The 17,892-nt window shown below is 38.5% G+C and overlaps 1 protein-coding gene across 2 annotated transcripts in view; it reads left to right on the top strand.

The window, feature by feature from the left end:
• EDIL3 (EGF like repeats and discoidin domains 3) overlaps nucleotides 1-17,892 on the top strand; it is a 416,155-nt gene that overhangs the window by 223,632 nt on the left and 174,631 nt on the right. For both annotated transcript variants that reach the window (XM_019462837.2, XM_019462838.2), the window contains one exon: nucleotides 5,258-5,371. In XM_019462837.2, the coding sequence (XP_019318382.1) occupies nucleotides 5,258-5,371 (114 nt within the window). The remainder of the gene's footprint in view (nucleotides 1-5,257; nucleotides 5,372-17,892) is intronic.

Genomic DNA, 17,892 nt, shown 5'->3' on the forward strand with positions numbered 1-17,892 from the left:
CCAAGGGCTTTCTGTCTCTGCAAAGAAAAAAATAAGGGCTTTATCATGGTGCCCTTTTAATATATGAAAACAAGGATGCTCAGCCTGAAATTTAATTGTTCCTTTTTGACGATCATGGGTCTGGATATACATAGAGATGAAAAGGAGATAATTTAATGATTCAATTAAGTTATCTTTGTCTCCATTCAAGAGGTTAGATGGATCTCATCCTGAGAAGGATTGGTTGTCCTGATCTAAATGGTGGTCAGTATTCACAACATTCTAAGCCATGTTGGCAAGTAAATGCAGCGGCACTACTGGGGCCAGATGGCATCTACCTGAGGATTCTGGGTAAACTCAAGGATGAACTGGAACACTGATGGCCCTGGAGTGCTACCTGTTATCTCTCTTAATCTATGTATTAAAAATGTGAGAAAATTTGGAACTAATTAATTAATTAGTTGGTTAATCAAGTAATTTTAAAAGTCTCCAGAGGAAGTTCAAGGGAACTAGACTCCAGAAATCTCCATTTCATTTTTGGCCAGCTGGTTGAGTCTATTATGAAGAATAGAATTACTGAATATTTAAATATAATTACCTGAAAAGAAGCAACATGGTTTCTGTGACAAGAAATTATGCCCAGAGAAGCCATTGTTTTTTGAAGTCTCAAATAAATGAACTAACAAATAAAATCTTGATTCTCAAAAATTCTTTGATAACTTACCTACCACTCCAAAGTCAATATCATGGGTTTTGGGACTATAGTTTGCACAATGACGGGTCTGAAAAACATCCAGAGAAAAAGGCTAGGAGTAACTGAATACTTCTCAGGATGCAGATGTGTGTAAGGTCACGAGTACTCAGACTGATCTTATGAATATATGCATTTGTCAGTTACTGGAAGAAGATTCTCACAGTGAAATCTCCAAAGTGTGTATAGGTTGGCATTTTTTCTATTAGCAAAAACCTAAGCCAAAGTGGCTTGTCTACCAACACACCTTTACATGCCTGCATGAAAATGGGCTAAGTGCAACATAATGATGATAGAGTCAGTTAGGTGTATCTTAGGAATGAATTTGTGTAATTAGAGCAAAGGGCCTGGGAATCCTTCTAGAGTACTTCTTTGTGTTCAAAGAAATGCTTTCTATTGTGACCAGTTATCTATTCCCTCATGTCTTCTTCTCCTTTCTTCCTTTACCTTGCTTTTTAATTCCAGCATGCACACACAATAGCATCACGAGTTTACGTCTGGAAATCCATGTTCAGCTCTTATTGTCCTCAGCCAGAGGAGATGGTAGGCAGCAGTTTTAGGCTTTCAGGATGAGGGATCAGAACTCAGCTGGGTGTCTTATTATAAAATCCAATTCTGAATGAGGCTATTTTTTTAAAACAGTTCCCATGAAGCAGTCATAGAAATAAAAACCTCAGAAAATGATAGCTATTAATATTATAAATGAACTATAAATATGGCCAAATATGGAAATTCCTATTTTGTATGGGACTGCTGTGTCAAATTTTTCTTAGTTATAAAAGAGTGTAGTATATTTCACTACATTTGGAATAGATGAGGATTTTTTTTTTTCTGGAAATGATAATGTCTTGATCTATGACAAAGAGAAATGTATATGATTTATCACAAAGATGTTTAATTTTCATTTCATTACATTATATTCTGTGAACATTTGTATCTAGTCTTTAATTAAACATGATTTATTCAAATTGAGGTCTGTTTCCGTTTAGATTGCTTGCAGTGTTAATCACAGAGCAAATAGCCTTCACCGCTAAAAGAACTCCTGCATTATACTAATATATAAATGCTTCCATGTAATTTGCATATGTTATCTGAGTCTCCATGATATTAGATATGTACCTACACAGAAATGTCTTACTTTTTTGCCTACTGTATTAAAGTACGTAACCCCTTTAATGTAACATTTGTATTTTTACAAATAATAGATTTAAGGTAGTTTTTTAGCTTAAAAAATTAAAAAATGGACCAATAATAAAAGGTCACTCTGTATCAAAAATTGGGTATGGAGAGGGGTGCCCAGGTTTCTCACTCAGTTAAGCATCCAACTTCACTTAGGCCATGATCCCATGATTTGTGGTCTCCAGCCCCACATCGGGCTCTGTGCTGATGGCTCAGAGCCTGGAGCCTGCTTCAGATTCTGTGTCTCCCTCTCTCTCTGCTCCTCCCCTGCTTGCACTCTGTCTCTCTCTCTCAAAAATAAATAAACATTAAAAAAAATTTTTTAAAAAACTGTGTATGGTTTTTCACTTCAGCAAATGCAGTTCCAGTTTATTCCACGTAATGTTAACCTCTGGATAAAAGTGTAACTACTGTTTATTTCAGAGTCCAATATTCTTAATTATAATTTTCTTTGTTGATGGTTGTAAATCTGGCCTGATGATCAAATAGCTAGCAGGTTCAAACGTTGATGTGTCTCCATTCGATTCACCTTTCACATGTATTAAGTATTTTTTATTGTTTAAATACTTGGAAGAAGTAAGGAAGCCAAGAACAATAGTGCCTGCATATCCTTACAGGCATATAAAATGATTCTTCGTAGTTCTCAACGTCATTGACTATGAAAACTTTCTTCTATTAACATCTTAAAGCAGCAAGAGATGGGTTTGATTTTACTCATGATGGATAGTTCAACATTAAAATGACAAAATGCTTAGTGCCTCTTACCTGATAATTAAAATAGAGGTTGTACCTATTAGCATGAAATCCTGTGTGGGTCTCTCTACTCTGCTTGCCTTCTTTCATTTCTGAATTCCATCCCAAATTTGGCTTCACTAGGTCTATCTGAAGTACAAGGGAACAGAGGATACCCTCCCACCCAGCTCCAAGTCTTTAGTGCCAAAAGATGAAGGCCATTTCTCTCTACTGGCACTCACAGTTCATCATAATCTGTCCCCTGTCTACATCTTCAAATTTAGGGCCCCAGCACCCGCCTTTGCACTCTATGCTCCAGACAGGCTGGCTATTCATGTTCCTGAATACACCATCATACCATGAACGTTTCTCTTCAAAGTTGTGACTCATTCTGGTTTCCTTTTTGGAAATACATTACCATCCCCTTTCTGTCTTTAATCTTAATTAAACCTTTCCTTCAAGATCAAATTATATTTCCCTTATGTGGTCTTCAGACATCAATACTCAGTTTCTTCCCTGTAAGTAAATAAAAGAATAACTTGTTATATCTGACTTTATAAAATAAGGCAATTCATTCTCCAACATGAAGATTTAATTTCTTATTAGCCATTGACATATTCTCATCTTTAAAAAAAAATGTAGTCAATGTGATGCAAGGTGAGACATAGTAGGCATGTTCCCAAGTAGCCAGATGCTGCAATTGCCTTACATTGAGCTAACAATAAAATAAATAGCACAGTGATTTCTGTGCTTCTTTCAAGATGTAATGAAAATGTTTTTCATGTTAGTCCAATACAAATCAAGACTATGTGAAATTTTCAGTAAGACTATAAAAAAGTTAAATATTCCATCAGATAAGGAATAAATGGCAACCCCCCCCTTCCTCTCCTCCCTGCTTTCTCCCTTCCTGTCTTTCCTCCCTTCCTCCTTTCTTCCCCTCCTCCTTCCCCCTCTTCTCTCCTTCCTTCCTTTCCTCCTCTGGAGAGTTTATTTTCAAATATTAGGGAGGTTGTTATATTTTATGGCACACAACTATTTTTAAAGATTATCAGATTCTGATTTTATCCTATTATTTGATGTCATAAACTACTCATATTATCTAGATTCTTTGAACACAGTTAAGAACTGTCTCTACTCTCAAACTTTCACAGTTAACCAGAAACCAAAAAGGATGTCTTTTTCAGAGAAAGTCATCACCTGCCTAAGGAATTTTAGGCCTAACTTTACAGTAAACTTAAAATGAGAGCATAACCAACACTGATACTAAGAGGAGACATTGTTTAGAAAAAAGAAGTTAAAAAGAAAAGGCAAAATAGAGGTTTTCTATTCTGGTATGTTGTTCTTGTTCAGTCTTGAGAGGGTAATTTATGATCATATTGCTTTAAGCACTGTAGAAACCCAGATCCTAAAAATAAATACATTTTGGTACATTGTAGTGTACCAAAAGATACATTACACATCTGAAACAATTTGCTTGAATTGTCTGGGCCACTATTTCTAATCCTTTGTTAGAAATTTTATCAAGAAACATTTTGGGGTACCAGTGGTCTCCCAGATAATGTGTGGCATTCACAGAGATACAACGAACAGTGCAGGACAGGGTCTACATCTGTAGAACTGGCAGTTTGACTGGGTGAGAGGGTGAAAGGCACATAAATAGACAATTTCTAGGCAACCCCATTCAGGTCTGTAAGGAGCTGTGGGAACAAGGGCAGAGAAGGAGTTCATCAGGAGTAGATGATAGAAAGAGAAAGCAATGGGGAGTGGTTGCATGTTCTCCAACTACTTTCCAATTCCCACAGAACCTAGCCTGGTGCCGTGCTTAGAGGGAATGATGTGTAAGTTATCACTGATAGATATTTGACTGAATTAGTCATTATTTCTTGTTTCATTTAAAATCATATTCGTTGTATCTGTTGTCCAAAATTAGCATGGAAATTAGTATAATTTGCTGAATGTTTTATATTTCATGATTTTGCATCAGGTATAATAATGGTATATCAAAGGTATAAGTCCCTTTAGTCATCCTAATTTTAGAAACCCCTGAATGAGATTAGGAAGAGATCATCATTTACATTTATTATACTTTGCTTAATGTAACGAGCTTTAGCTATTAACTCTAATTTGCTTCTCATCGCATTCATCAAAGGCGAACTATTTAGAAACTAAAACATCTCTGTCAGTTAGAATTTTAATGAATTAAGATGAAATGAGACAGTGTTAATTGGCAGTTGTTGCTGCAGGGAAGGTTTCTAGATCTTGTAAGTGATACCAATTCATCTCTCTATCAGGGTTAATTTGCTCGATTTAATTCTAAGGATACACTGAATATTTCCCCAAACTATTCATATTTATTTTCAGGATTGGAGAATGGTCTGGTTCTGCTGGTCTTTCGTTGGGATTACCAATTTCATTTGAACTTGATTATTAATCAGTTGTTGATTTTGAGCACTGTTTCTATGATTGACTCAACACATAGACACACACTCACAAACACACAAAAGTAATAACATTACTTAGATTTTGTTTTATCTGAAAGGCCTAAATCCTTCCAATAATTAATCGTTTTTTTCCACCAATAATTCTCATTTTCTCTATTCTTTCTCTTTTCCTCAGACATAAATGAATGTGAAGCAGAGCCATGCAAAAATGGTGGAATATGTACAGACCTTGTTGCTAACTATTCCTGTGAGTGCCCAGGTGAATTCATGGGAAGAAATTGTCAATACAGTAAGTATGCATATATGTATACATTTTCCTTGTTGTTTGCATAGCCTCCATTTATTATGGAATCTGGGTCAAAATCAGTATCATTTGCTTCCAGAGTTCCTAACTTATTGAAATGGCACATTTTGTATTTGTTATTGTTAATGTTGCTAATACACGTATCTTCCCCAGGATTGGTCTCAGTGCATGCTAGGCATAGAACTTGACACTTTGTGGTCCGAAAGGAAGGCAACAGTTCTGCAGAGATCCAAGTGCATCTCTTTTATGAATCCCATTTTGGCCTTTGAGTATGTGTATGACCTGAATTTCCACCAGAGTGGTCACTTCAGGCAGTAAATTTACTTCAGACAGTAAATTCGGGGTGCTCTAACCTGATAGCCTCTATCACAAATAAAAGGATTTGTGTTGAGCTGGCATACACATTAGTAAGAATTTTACATACTGGTTATTTGCCTTTTTGGAAGCCTAAGAGAGTAGGGTCTTGTGATGATGGATCAAATGATAGGACAGTGATTTTCTTGAAGTGTTCACAAAGAAGCACAAAGTGGCCGTTTTTCCGCCAAAGAAACAAAAACTAGGAAAAGATGGTAACAAGATAATAGTCATTGTGATTAAACCAGAATCGGGCACAAATACCTGCTAATGAGAACAATAATGATATCACTTAATCATTGTTGGACCCTTACAGAAACTCCATAGTGCTACTGCTTTGATGTATATTATACTATTAGAGTATCACATTATACAAATCAGAAGGCTGATGGAGATGAGAATTCAGAGGCAGAAACTGAGACACATAGGGATGTGGTTTGCCCAGGCTCTCTCAGATAGTGACGAAAACAGGACTAGAAGGAATGTAGAATTTTGGCTTGGGATTCCTAGTTCAGTGTCTTTTCCTCTAAATCAAGACATCTCTTCAGACAGAGTTGAAAGAAATAAACATGAAAACACACTACACCTTCCATCTCTCTTACACATGAACATATGCACACATACACCCACACACACACACACTCATACACTCCTTCCTTTTTAGAGTAACAATTTTACATGTCATTTTTCCTCTCTTCTCTTTGACAAGGATACTTTATAAAATAAAACATGGAGAATTATTGAAGAACTTATTTGAGTTATGTATATAAACAAAATGATCTATGAATACTCATAATCCTCGTCCTGAAAAACTTGATTAAGTGATGGAATTCTGAATATAAAAGAAATACATTTGGGCAAAATTTTTCTAAGCTTAAAAATAATTGGGGAAGATGGTAATTGTGAATCAACACAGGAACCTTCAGCCATCAAAGAGTGGAAGGAAAGGACAGCCTGAGCAAGCAGGTTGGTCATACAACTAAATAGAGTAGTGGCCACCCAGTCAACTAACCTAGCTACCTTCTATAAAGCATTTAACTGACCATTCTGTAAGTTAACTTAATTCAGATTCAATTGGTCGTTGGCCTGGCCAGATTCAGTTCCTGTATCCTTTTTTCTTTTGGTTCATGAGACTTACAGGTGGCTGCCAAATCAGCACTGGAAGTTGTACTAAAAAGCGCCCCCCCACCACCATGTATCTGTAAATGAACACTTCACTACTTTGATGAAGAACAAAAAGTTAATGTCAATGCCTATTTGATTTTCATGCAGCAAAAACAGAGAGTTGGTGCTGTAATGAAGCACCTTCCAGACAGTACTAGAACATTGGGAGAGCTTAAAACAATGCCTGGCTAAGAACATGTCCAGGCAGAATAAGACCTCCTCTGACACATAGAAGGCCTGGCCAGGGGAACAAATAGGGAGATGGGACCTTCCATTTTCCTAAAAGGAGAACGATATAGGGGACATGTTATGGGAACAATGCCCAGCAATGAGTGTCTCTCTGAGGTAGTCATGCACCAGCTTTCTGACTGACCTGAAGAAGTGATAACTGAATTTGCAGGCACCCTGGGAGAAAAGCCCTAGGTCTTGAAGTTGTGTGTGTGTGTGTGTTTGTGTGTGTGTGTGTGTGTGTGTGTGTGTGTGTGTGTGTGTGTGTATGCCCTTGCCCTCCTGTGCTAGTCAAGGAGCAATTGGACAGTCTGTTGCCTATAGATTGAAAATGGGAGGAGACCTGGATGTGAACTAGATGTTGTAACTGATGACTAAAGCCTATTTTGAACTAGATGACTAAAGCCTATTTTATCCCTCCATCATAGATTTTACTGAGGTCAACACATCTAAAAATACCCTTGAAAAGAAAGAAACTTGATTGATGATGGAAAGACATTTTGAAATAGACTTTGAACTTAATTGCCATCAGTTTGTTATCTAGTGTCTTCCAATCAGTGTTTGCTATTATGTTTAATAAAATTCTTTGATTTCTTTGATTTAGTTTTATATCTATATAGTATTTTTAAAATTTTTTAATGTTTATTTATTTTTGAGGGAGAGACAGAGAGACAGAGTACAAGTGGGGCATGGTGGGGAGGGCAGAGAGAGAAACACAAAATCCAAAGATTTCAGGCTCTAAGTTGTCAGCACAGAGCCCAATGCAGAGCTCGAACTCACGAGCTCTGAGATCATGGCCTAAGCCAAAGTCAGATACTCAAATGAATGAGCCACCCATGTGCCCCTATACAATCTTTATATTTAAACTCAGGCCTCTCTTTGAACACAAATGCAGTAGTGATTTTCTAACCCATCATATGCTCTGACATTCTACATTTCCTCTATTCATCTCTGTGCCCTAACAAAAAAGATAAAAAAGAGTCACTTAGGATACACTCCAAAACATGTTCTTATTGGGGTGCCTGGATGGCTGTCTGTTAAGTGTCTGACTCTTGATTTCAGTTCAGGTCATGTTCTCACAGCTCATGAATTTGAGCCCCACATCAGGCTCTGCACTGACAGCATAGAGCCTGCTTGGGATTCTTCCTCCCCCTCTCTCTCTGACCCTCCCCCTCTCACACGCACACTCTCTCTCTCAAAATAAATAAGTAAACATAAAAAATAAATAAAATATTTTCTTATTGGTGTATTTGTTTTTATTGTATTGATTTGTAAGCGTTTAGAATAAAAATAAAGATTGTTAATCTCCCTACTGTTTAGGTTTATAGGAATATGGCTCTGCTTTTTAGTGTGGCTTCTTAGAATTTTTAGAAAATCCAGAGTAAAAAGGTGCATTCTTCCCCAAAGATGATGTAGTAGTACACATTGAGAACGTACTGTATTCACTCACTACAGGGCACACAGAAACACCTGCAGGTTCCAGGCAGTGCCAGCCCTAAGATGATCGAGATTAGGATCTTGGGAATTGACAGTACAGAGATTATAATCAATGTTCCCAACTTCCACTCTGGAATTAGATTTATAAACTTTCTTATGAGCCTTCTGTCATGTACCTCAGGGGTACCATTGGTCGGCTTATGCCTACAGTTATGGCAGAGAAGCCATTTGTTTCTGCAGATATTTCAGGAGGAAGAGGAAAGGGGGAATGATGGAGACTAACTGCTGGGTGGGACAGAGGACAACAGTATTGAAATGCTGGCATGCTTATATTCAAATCCAAACCCCCTTCACTCTCCTCTTGGGTATCTGCACTCATATTACATCACTCCTTCCACTACTTTCTTATATCTACTGATGGATTAATTAAGTTCTGCTATATTTTAAGACGAAATCATTCTCAATACCCTCCCAAGTAATAAATAATTAAAGACATTGCAGAAGACCAGAAATGACTAAAAAAATCTGTACAAAAATAGTAAACTATAAACACGAATAATAAACTGGGGATATATTTACAATAAACATGAAAGGAAAATATTTTTTATCCTTAGTTTGTGATGTCTTTCAATTCACTAAAATTAAACACAACAGAAGGAAAAAAAATCCATCAAAACCATGCACAGAACTTCCCTACAAAGGAAATAAGTAACTTGATATTTATCATATTATAGTTGAGTCGTGTCTTCATCTTTATTCTTCAGTATATTTTGAATTTATAAGGCTTATGATACCTTTGTGATCTGAAAAGAATAATTATGCTTAAATGACTGTTTAATGAGAGAGCACTACATAAGGGAACAAAAACCTGGACTTACCATGCATTCTGCTGCTTCTTCCTCTCACCCCATTTCTCTACCCCTCTCATTTCACAAATGGAAATATAAATAAATGGAAACATGAGATGGAAACAGATGAAATGGTAAAGAGCAGCAGAAGCTAGCTGACAGACTTTAGAAAGAGTATGGAAAAGAAAAAGGAGAAGGGAAAGAGGTGAATCTGAATCCATGCTGAGCATCCTAGGAAATGCCCGCACACACACTGTCTCTCTTTCTCTCTCTCCCTCCTTCCAGGAGGAATTTGTTGTTACTTATGGGAAGAGAATTGTAAGGCAAGGGAGGTGACAGAAAAATAATTTTTCAAAGATGTAAAAGGTTCCCACTAGACCATTTTGCTAGGGAGAGTTCCTTCCTTCCTTCTGCATGTGCTTCTTAACATTGTCTGTTCTTAACTCCACTGCCAGAGGTAGCCTGTTAAAGCAAAAGTCAACGTGCATCACCTAGCAGCTCAAAATCTTCCACCAACTTCTCATCTCACACAGAGAAAAAATTACAGTCTCCCTGTTTCCTGAGGTCAATAGGCCCTGCCTGTATCTCTGCCCTATTTGCTCACCTCTGTGACCACATCTCGTGGGACTCTCACTTTTTCATGTGCTCTTCCAGCCCCACTGGCCTCCTGGCTGTTCCAGGCACACACCTGGCACATCCCGGCCCCACAGCATTTCCTTTCCCATCTCCCCTTTTCTGTAATATTCTGTTATGATGTTATGAATACTCCATACTTCCTTTGGGTCTTGGCATAAAGGCATCCTCTCAGTGAGGCTTTTCTCAGTCTTTCTACCTCCCTATCTCAACACACCAAAACACACCCACCCCTTTCCCTCTTACAGTTTTTCTCCTTAGCATTGATCATTAACATATCATATTTGTACTTTTATATATTGTTTATTGAAAATTCTTCCAGTGGCGTATATCCTCCATGAGAGAGAAATTGTTCTGTTATAATCACAGTTGCCAGAGTACTAGCAAACAGTAAGCGCTCAATAGACATTTGCTGAATGAATGAATGAACCTTGCATTCTGAGTTCTTTAAGTATAGGGATAGTATCTGATTTTTCATTGCCCTCAACTACCATAACTACCAAGTTATTTTTTTGTCTACTTCTCATTTTTGGAGCAGTATTCTAAAGCTGTTTTTGCCAGTGTAATGAAATATAATTTGGTATATTAATTGGTACTCAGTAAATGATACTACAAGGTGTTTTCCTTTGATTTGATAAAATCTTTTATAACTCTATTTTGCAGTAGGATTATGCAAATGGCTTTTAAATTAGACAAGTAAACAGGCACTCTGTTCCTCTATTTAGACAATTCTGCTTGCAGACATCTTGATAATTTTATCTTAGATTACTTATTTATTTCTTATCCATTTCTAATATCAGTAAACATTTATTAGTGCTGTGATCTAACTACTACCAGTAGTAATGCTTGAAAATGTAAAAGTGGTAATTTTGGATATAATTATTTAAATGGTGTTGACAGGGGCGCCTGGGTGGCTCAGTCGGTTAAGCGGCCGACTTCAGCTCAGGTCATGATCTCAAGGTTCGTGAGTTCGAGCCTGGCGTCGGGCTCTGTGCTGACAGCTCAGAGCCTGGAGCCTGTTTCAGATTCTGTGTCTCCCTCTCTCTGACCCTCCCCTGTTCATGCTCTGTCTCTTCCTGTCTCAAAAATAAATAAAATGTTAAAAAAAAAAATTAAAAAAAAAATAAATAAATGAATGGTGTCGACAGACTGATCTCAGTATCTGTGTACTTATCATCAAAAAGATTTGCTTTTCTCAGATCTTAACCTTACTCTGCCTTTCCTTCAGTTTTACTCACCCTTAAATATTAGGAAATTTATTAAGATTACCTTTGCTAGTGGAATTCACTGAAATATTTTTTTTTTTTTAATATATGAAATTTACTGTCAAATTGGTTTCCATACAACACCCAGTGCTCATCCCAAAAGTTGCCCTCCTCAATACCCATCACCCACCCTGCCCTCCCTCCCCCCCCCCCCCCATCAACCCTCAGTTTGTTCTCAGTTTTTAACAGTCTCTAATGCTTTGGCTCTCTCCCACTCTAACCTCTTTTTTTTTTTTTTTTTTTTCCTTCCCCTCCCCCATGGGTTTCTGTTATGTTTCTCAGGATCCACATAAGAGTGAAACCATATGGTATCTGTCTTTCTCTGTATGGCTTATTTCACTTAGCATCACACTCTCCGGTTCCATCCATGTTGCTACAAAAGGCCATATTTCATTTTTTCTCATTGCCACGTAGTATTCCATTGTGTATATAAACCACAATTTCTTTATCCATTCATCAGTTGATGGACATTTAGGCTCTTTCCACAATTTGGCTATTGTTGAGAGTGCCGCTATAAACATTGGGGTACAGGTGCCCCTATGCATCAGTACTCCTGTATCCCTTGGATAAATTCCTAGCAGTGCTATTGCTGGGTCATAGGGTAGGTCTATTTTTAATTTTCTGAGGAACCTCCACACTGCTTTCCAGAGCGGCTGTACCAATTTGCATTCCCACCAACAGTGCAAGAGGGTTCCTGTTTCTCCACATCCTCTCCAGCATCTATAGTCTCCTGATTTCTTCATTTTGGCCACTCTGACTGGCGTGAGGTGGTATCTGAGTGTGGTTTTGATTTGTATTTCCCTGATAAGGAGCGACGTTGAACATCTTTTCATGTGCCTGTTGGCCATCCGGATGTCTTCTTTAGAGAAGTGTCTATTCATGTTTTCTGCCCATTTCTTCACTGGGTTATTTGTTTTTCGGGTGTGGAGTTTGATGAGCTCTTTATAGATTTTGGATACTAGCCCTTTGTCCGATGTGTCATTTGCAAATATCTTTTCCCATTCCGTTGGTTGCCTTTTAGTTTTGTTGGTTGTTTCCTTTGCTGTGCAGAAGCTTTTTATCTTCATAAGGTCCCAGTAATTCACTTTTGCTTTTAATTCCCTTGCCTTTGGGGATGTGCCGAGTAAGAGATTGCTACGGCTGAGGTCAGAGAGGTCTTTTCCTGCTTTCTCCTCTAAGGTTTTGATGGTTTCCTGTCTCACATTCAGGTCCTTTATCCATTTTGAGTTTATTTTTGTGAATGGTGTGAGAAAGTGGTCTAGTTTCAACCTTCTGCATGTTGCTGTCCAGTTCTCCCAGCACCATTTGTTAAAGAGACTGTCTTTTTTCCATTGGATGTTCTTTCCTGCTTTGTCAAAGATGAGTTGGCCATACGTTTGTGGGTCTAGTTCTGGGGTTTCTATTCTATTCCATTGGTCTATGTGTCTGTTTTTATGCCAATACCATGCTGTCTTGATGATGACAGCTTTGTAGTAGAGGCTAAAGTCTGGGATTGTGATGCCTCCTGCTTTGGTCTTCTTCTTCAAAATTACTTTGGCTATTCGGGGCCTTTTGTGGTTCCATATGAATTTTAGGATTGCTTGTTCTAGTTTCGAGAAGAATGCTGGTGCAATTTTGATTGGGATTGCATTGAATGTGTAGATAGCTTTGGGTAGTATTGACATTTTGACAATATTTATTCTTCCAATCCATGAGCAGGGAATGTCTTTCCATTTCTTTATATCTTCTTCAATTACCTGCATAAGCTTTCTATAGTTTTCAGCATACAGATCTTTTACATCTTTGGTTAGATTTATTCCTAGGTATTTTATGCTTCTTGGTGCAATTGTGAATGGGATCAGTTTCTTCATTTGTCTTTCTGTTGCTTCATTGTTAGTGTATAAGAATGCAACTGATTTCTGCACATTGATTTTGTATCCTGCAACTTTGCTGAATTCCTGTATCAGTTCTAGCAGACTTTTGGTGGAGTCTATTGGATTTTCCATGTATAATATCATGTCATCTGCAAAAAGCGAAAGCTTGACTTCATCTTTGCCAATTTTGATGCCTTTGATTTCCTTTTGTTGTCTGATTGCTGATGCTAGAACTTCCAGCACTATATTAAAGAGCAGCGGTGACAGTGGGCATCCCTGTCGTGTTCCTGATCTCAGGGAAAAAGCTCTCAGTTTTTCCCCGTTGAGGATGATGTTAGCTGTGGGCTTTTCATAAATGGCCTTTATGATCTTTAAGTATGTTCCTTCTATCCCGACTTTCTCAAGGGTTTTTATTAAGAAAGGGTGCTGGATTTTGTCAAAGGCCTTTTCTGCATCGATTGACAGGATCATATGGTTCTTCTCTTTTTTTTTGTCAATGTGATGTATCACGTTGATCGATTTGCGAATGTTGAACCAGCCCTGCATCCCAGGAGTGAATCCCACTTGATCATGGTGAATAATTCTTTTTATATGCTGTTGAATTCGATTTGCTAGTATCTTATTAAGAATTTTTGCATCCCTATTCATCAGGGATATTGGCCTGTAGTTCTCTTTTTTTACTGGGTCTCTGTCTGGTTTAGGAATCAAAGTAATACTGGCTTCATAGAATGAGTCTGGAAGTTTTCCTTCCCTTTCTATTTCTTGGAATAGCTTGAGAAGGATAGGTATTATCTCTGCTTTAAATGTCTGGTAGAACTCCCCTGGGAAGCCATCTGGTCCTGGACTCTTATTTGTTGGGAGATTTTTGATAACCGATTCAATTTCTTCGCTGGTTATGGGTCTGTTCAAGCTTTCTATTTCCTCCTGATTGAGTTTTGGAAGAGTGTGGGTGTTTAGAAATTTGTCCATTTCTTCCAGGTTGTCCAATTTGCTGGCATATAATTTTTCATAGTATTCCCTGATAATTGTTTGTATCTCTGAGGGATTGGTTGTAATCATTCCATTTTCATTCATGATTTTATCTATTTGGGTCATCTCCCTTTTCTTTTTGAGAAGCCTGGCTAGAGGTTTGTCAATTTTGTTTATTTTTTCAAAAAACCAACTCTTGGTTTCGTTGATCTGCTCTACAGTTTTTTTAGATTCTATATTGTTTATTTCTGCTCTGATCTTTATGATTTCTCTTCTTCTGCTGGGTTTAGGCTGCCTTTGCTGTTCTGCTTCTATTTCCTTTAGGTGTGCTGTTAGATTTTGTACTTGGGATTTTTCTTGTTTCTTGAGATAGGCCTGGATTGCAATGTATTTTCCTCTCAGGACTGCCTTTGCTGCATCCCAGAGCGTTTGGATTGTTGTATTTTCATTTTCGTTTGTTTCCATATATGTTTTAATTTCTTCTCTAATTGCCTGGTTGACCCACTCATTCGTTAGTAGGGTGTTCTTTAACCTCCATGCTTTTGGAGGTTTTCCAGACTTTTTCCTGTGGTTGATTTCAAGCTTCATAGCATTGTGGTCTGAAAGTATGCATGGTATAATTTCAATTCTTGTAAACTTATGAAGGGCTGTTTTGTGACCCAGTATATGATCTATCTTGGAGAATGTTCCATGTGCACTCGAGAAGAAAGTATATTCTGTTGCTTTGGGATGCAGAGTTCTAAATATATCTGTCAAGTCCATCTGATCCAATGTATCATTCAGGGCCCTTGTTTCTTTATTCACTGTGTGTCTAGATGATCTATCCATTTCTGTAAGTGGGGTGTTAAAGTCCCCTGCAATTACCACATTATTATCAATAAAGTTGCTTATGTTTATGAGTAATTGTTTTATATATTTGGGGGCTCCGGTATTCGGCGCATAGACATTTATAATTGTTAGCTCTTCCTGATGGATAGACCCTGTGATTATTATATAATGCCCTTCTTCATCTCTTGTTACAGCCTTTAATTTAAAGTCTACTTTGTCTGATATAAGTATGGCTACTCCAGCTTTCTTTTGGCTTCCAGTAGCATGATAAATAGTTCTCCATCCCCTCACTCTCAATCTAAAGGTGTCCTCAGATCTAAAATGAGTCTCTTGTAGACAGCAAATAGATGGGTCTTGTTTTTTTATCCATTCTGATACCCTATGTCTTTTGGTTGGCGCATTTAATCCATTTACATTCAGTGTTATTATAGAAAGATATGGGTTTAGAGTCATTGTGATGTCTGTATGTTTTATGCTTGTAGTGATGTCTCTGGTACTTTGTCTCACAGGATCCCCCTTAGGATCTCTTGTAGGGCTGGTTTCGTGGTGACAAATTCCTTCAGTTTTTGTTTGTTTGGGAAGACCTTTATCTCTCCTTCTATTCTAAATGACAGACTTGCTGGATAAAGGATTCTCGGCTGCATATTTTTTCTGTTTAGCACACTGTAGATATCGTGCCAAGCCTTTCTGGCCTGCCAAGTTTCAAAGGAGAGATCAGTCACGAGTCTTATAGGTCTCCCTTTATATGTGAGGGCACGTTTATCCCTTGCTGCTTTCAGAATTTTCTCTTTATCCTTGTATTTTGCCAGTTTCACTATGATATGTCGTGCAGAAGATCGATTCAAGTTACGTCTGAAGGGAGTTCTCTGTGCCTCTTGGATTTCAATGTCTTTTTCCTTCCCCAGTTCAGGGAAGTTCTCAGCTATAATTTGTTCAAGTACCCCTTCAGCACCCTTCCCTCTCTCTTCCTCCTCTGGGATACCAATTATGCGTATATTATTTTTTTTTAGTGTATCACTTAGTTCTCTAATTTTCCCCTCATACTCCTGGATTTTTTTATCTCTCTTTCTTTCAGCTTCCTCTTTCTCCATAACTTTATCTTCTAGTTCACCTATTCTCTCCTCTGCCTCTTCAAGCCGAGCCATCGTGGATTCCATTTTGTTTTGCAATTCGTTTAAAGCGTTTTTCAACTCCTCGTGACTGTTCCTTAGTCCCTCGATCTTTGTGGCAAGAGATTCTCTGCTGTCCTGTATACTGTTTTCAAGCCCAGCGATTAATTTTATGACTATTATTCTAAATTCACTTTCTGTTATATTATTTAAATCCTTTTTGATCAGTTCATTAGCTGTTGTTATTTCCTGGAGATTCTTCTGAGGGGAATTCTTCCGTTTGGTCATTTTGGAGAGTCCCTGGCGTGGTGAGGACCTGCAGTGCACTTCCCCTGTGCTGTGGTGTATAACTGGAGTTAGTGGGCGGGGCCGCAGTCCGACCTGATGTCTGCCCCCAGCCCACTGCTGGGGCCACAGTCAGACTGGTGTGTGCCTTCTCTTCCCCTCTCCTAGGCGCGGGATTCACTGTGGGGTGGCGTGTCCTTTCTGGGCTACTTGCACACTGCCAGGCTTGTGTTGCTGGGGATCTGGCGTATTAGCTGGGGTGGGTAGGCAAGGTGCACGGGGGATGGAGGGGCAAGCTTAGCTCGCTTCTCCTTAGGTGATCCGCTTCAGGAGGAGCCCTGTGGCAGCGGGAGGGAGTCAGATCCGCTGCCGGAGGTTTGGCTCCGCAGAAGCACAGAGTTGGGTGTTTGCGCGGAGCGAGCAAGTTCCCTGGCAGGAACTGGTTCCCTTTGGGATTTTGGCTGGGGGATGGGCGGGGGAGATGGCGCTGGCGCCTTTGTTCCCCGCCAAGCTGAGCTCTGCCGTCCGGGGGCTCAGCAGCTCTCCCTCCCTTTGTCCTCCAGCCTTCCCGCTTTCCGAGCAGAGCTGTTAACTTATGACCTCCCAGACGCTAAGTCGCGCTTGCTGTCGGAACACAGTCTGTCCGGCCCCTCCGCTTTTGCCAGCCAGACTCGGGGGCTCTGCTTAGCCGGCGAGCTGCCCCTCCGCCCCGGCTCCCTCCCGCCAGTCCGTGGAGCGCGCACCGCCTCGCTGCCCTTCCTACCCTCTTCCGTGGGCCTCTAGTCTGCGCTTGACTCCGGAGACTCCCTTCTGCTAATCCTCTGGCGGTTTTCTGGGTTCTTTAGGCAGGTGTAGGTGGAATCTAAGTGATCGGCAGGACGCGCTGTGAGCCCCGCGTCCTCCTACGCCGCCATCTTCCGGAACCTCCCTCACTGAAATATTTTGAATATTAGTGATATACTACATTTTTAAAACCAAAATATATTTTTAAATTTTCAGTTAAACAGTTAAACCAAAATGTTTAAGACACTACTTTAATAACCATTATTTAAAATCTATATGAATTATTTACTATAATGTATGTCTTTAATAAATATGGCTACTAGGTGTTTTTACTTAAAAGTAATGTTTATATCTAATCCTATCTATGATGACATGATGCCCAAATATGTAGTAATAATTATTACGCAAATCAATCACCTATTAAACATTTTCAATTAGTTTAGTATTTCAAATACTGATAACAAAAGTTTTAATACTGGACAAAAATCTGCCTAAAATTTTTCCAATAATTATTTGTAAATTATATTTATAGGTAGGCTAGGGCAATAATACTTTTGATTTAAATATTTCAGCTTAGATTTCTGGATACTGTTCAATTTATTACTTAATTTGGCAGATCTCAGTTGTTTGTAGTTTTATTTTTCATTTATTTATTACAGGGAATTTAATTTTGATTATCTTTAATTTTAATTGAAGTTGCATTTGAATGATATGTGAAAATCATTTAGATATGCTCATACTATTTATTAC

This window comes from Panthera pardus, unplaced genomic scaffold (assembly GCF_024362965.1).
Source record: "Panthera pardus isolate Hobbes unplaced genomic scaffold, ASM2436296v1 HiC_scaffold_2, whole genome shotgun sequence".
NCBI lineage: Eukaryota > Metazoa > Chordata > Mammalia > Carnivora > Felidae > Panthera > Panthera pardus.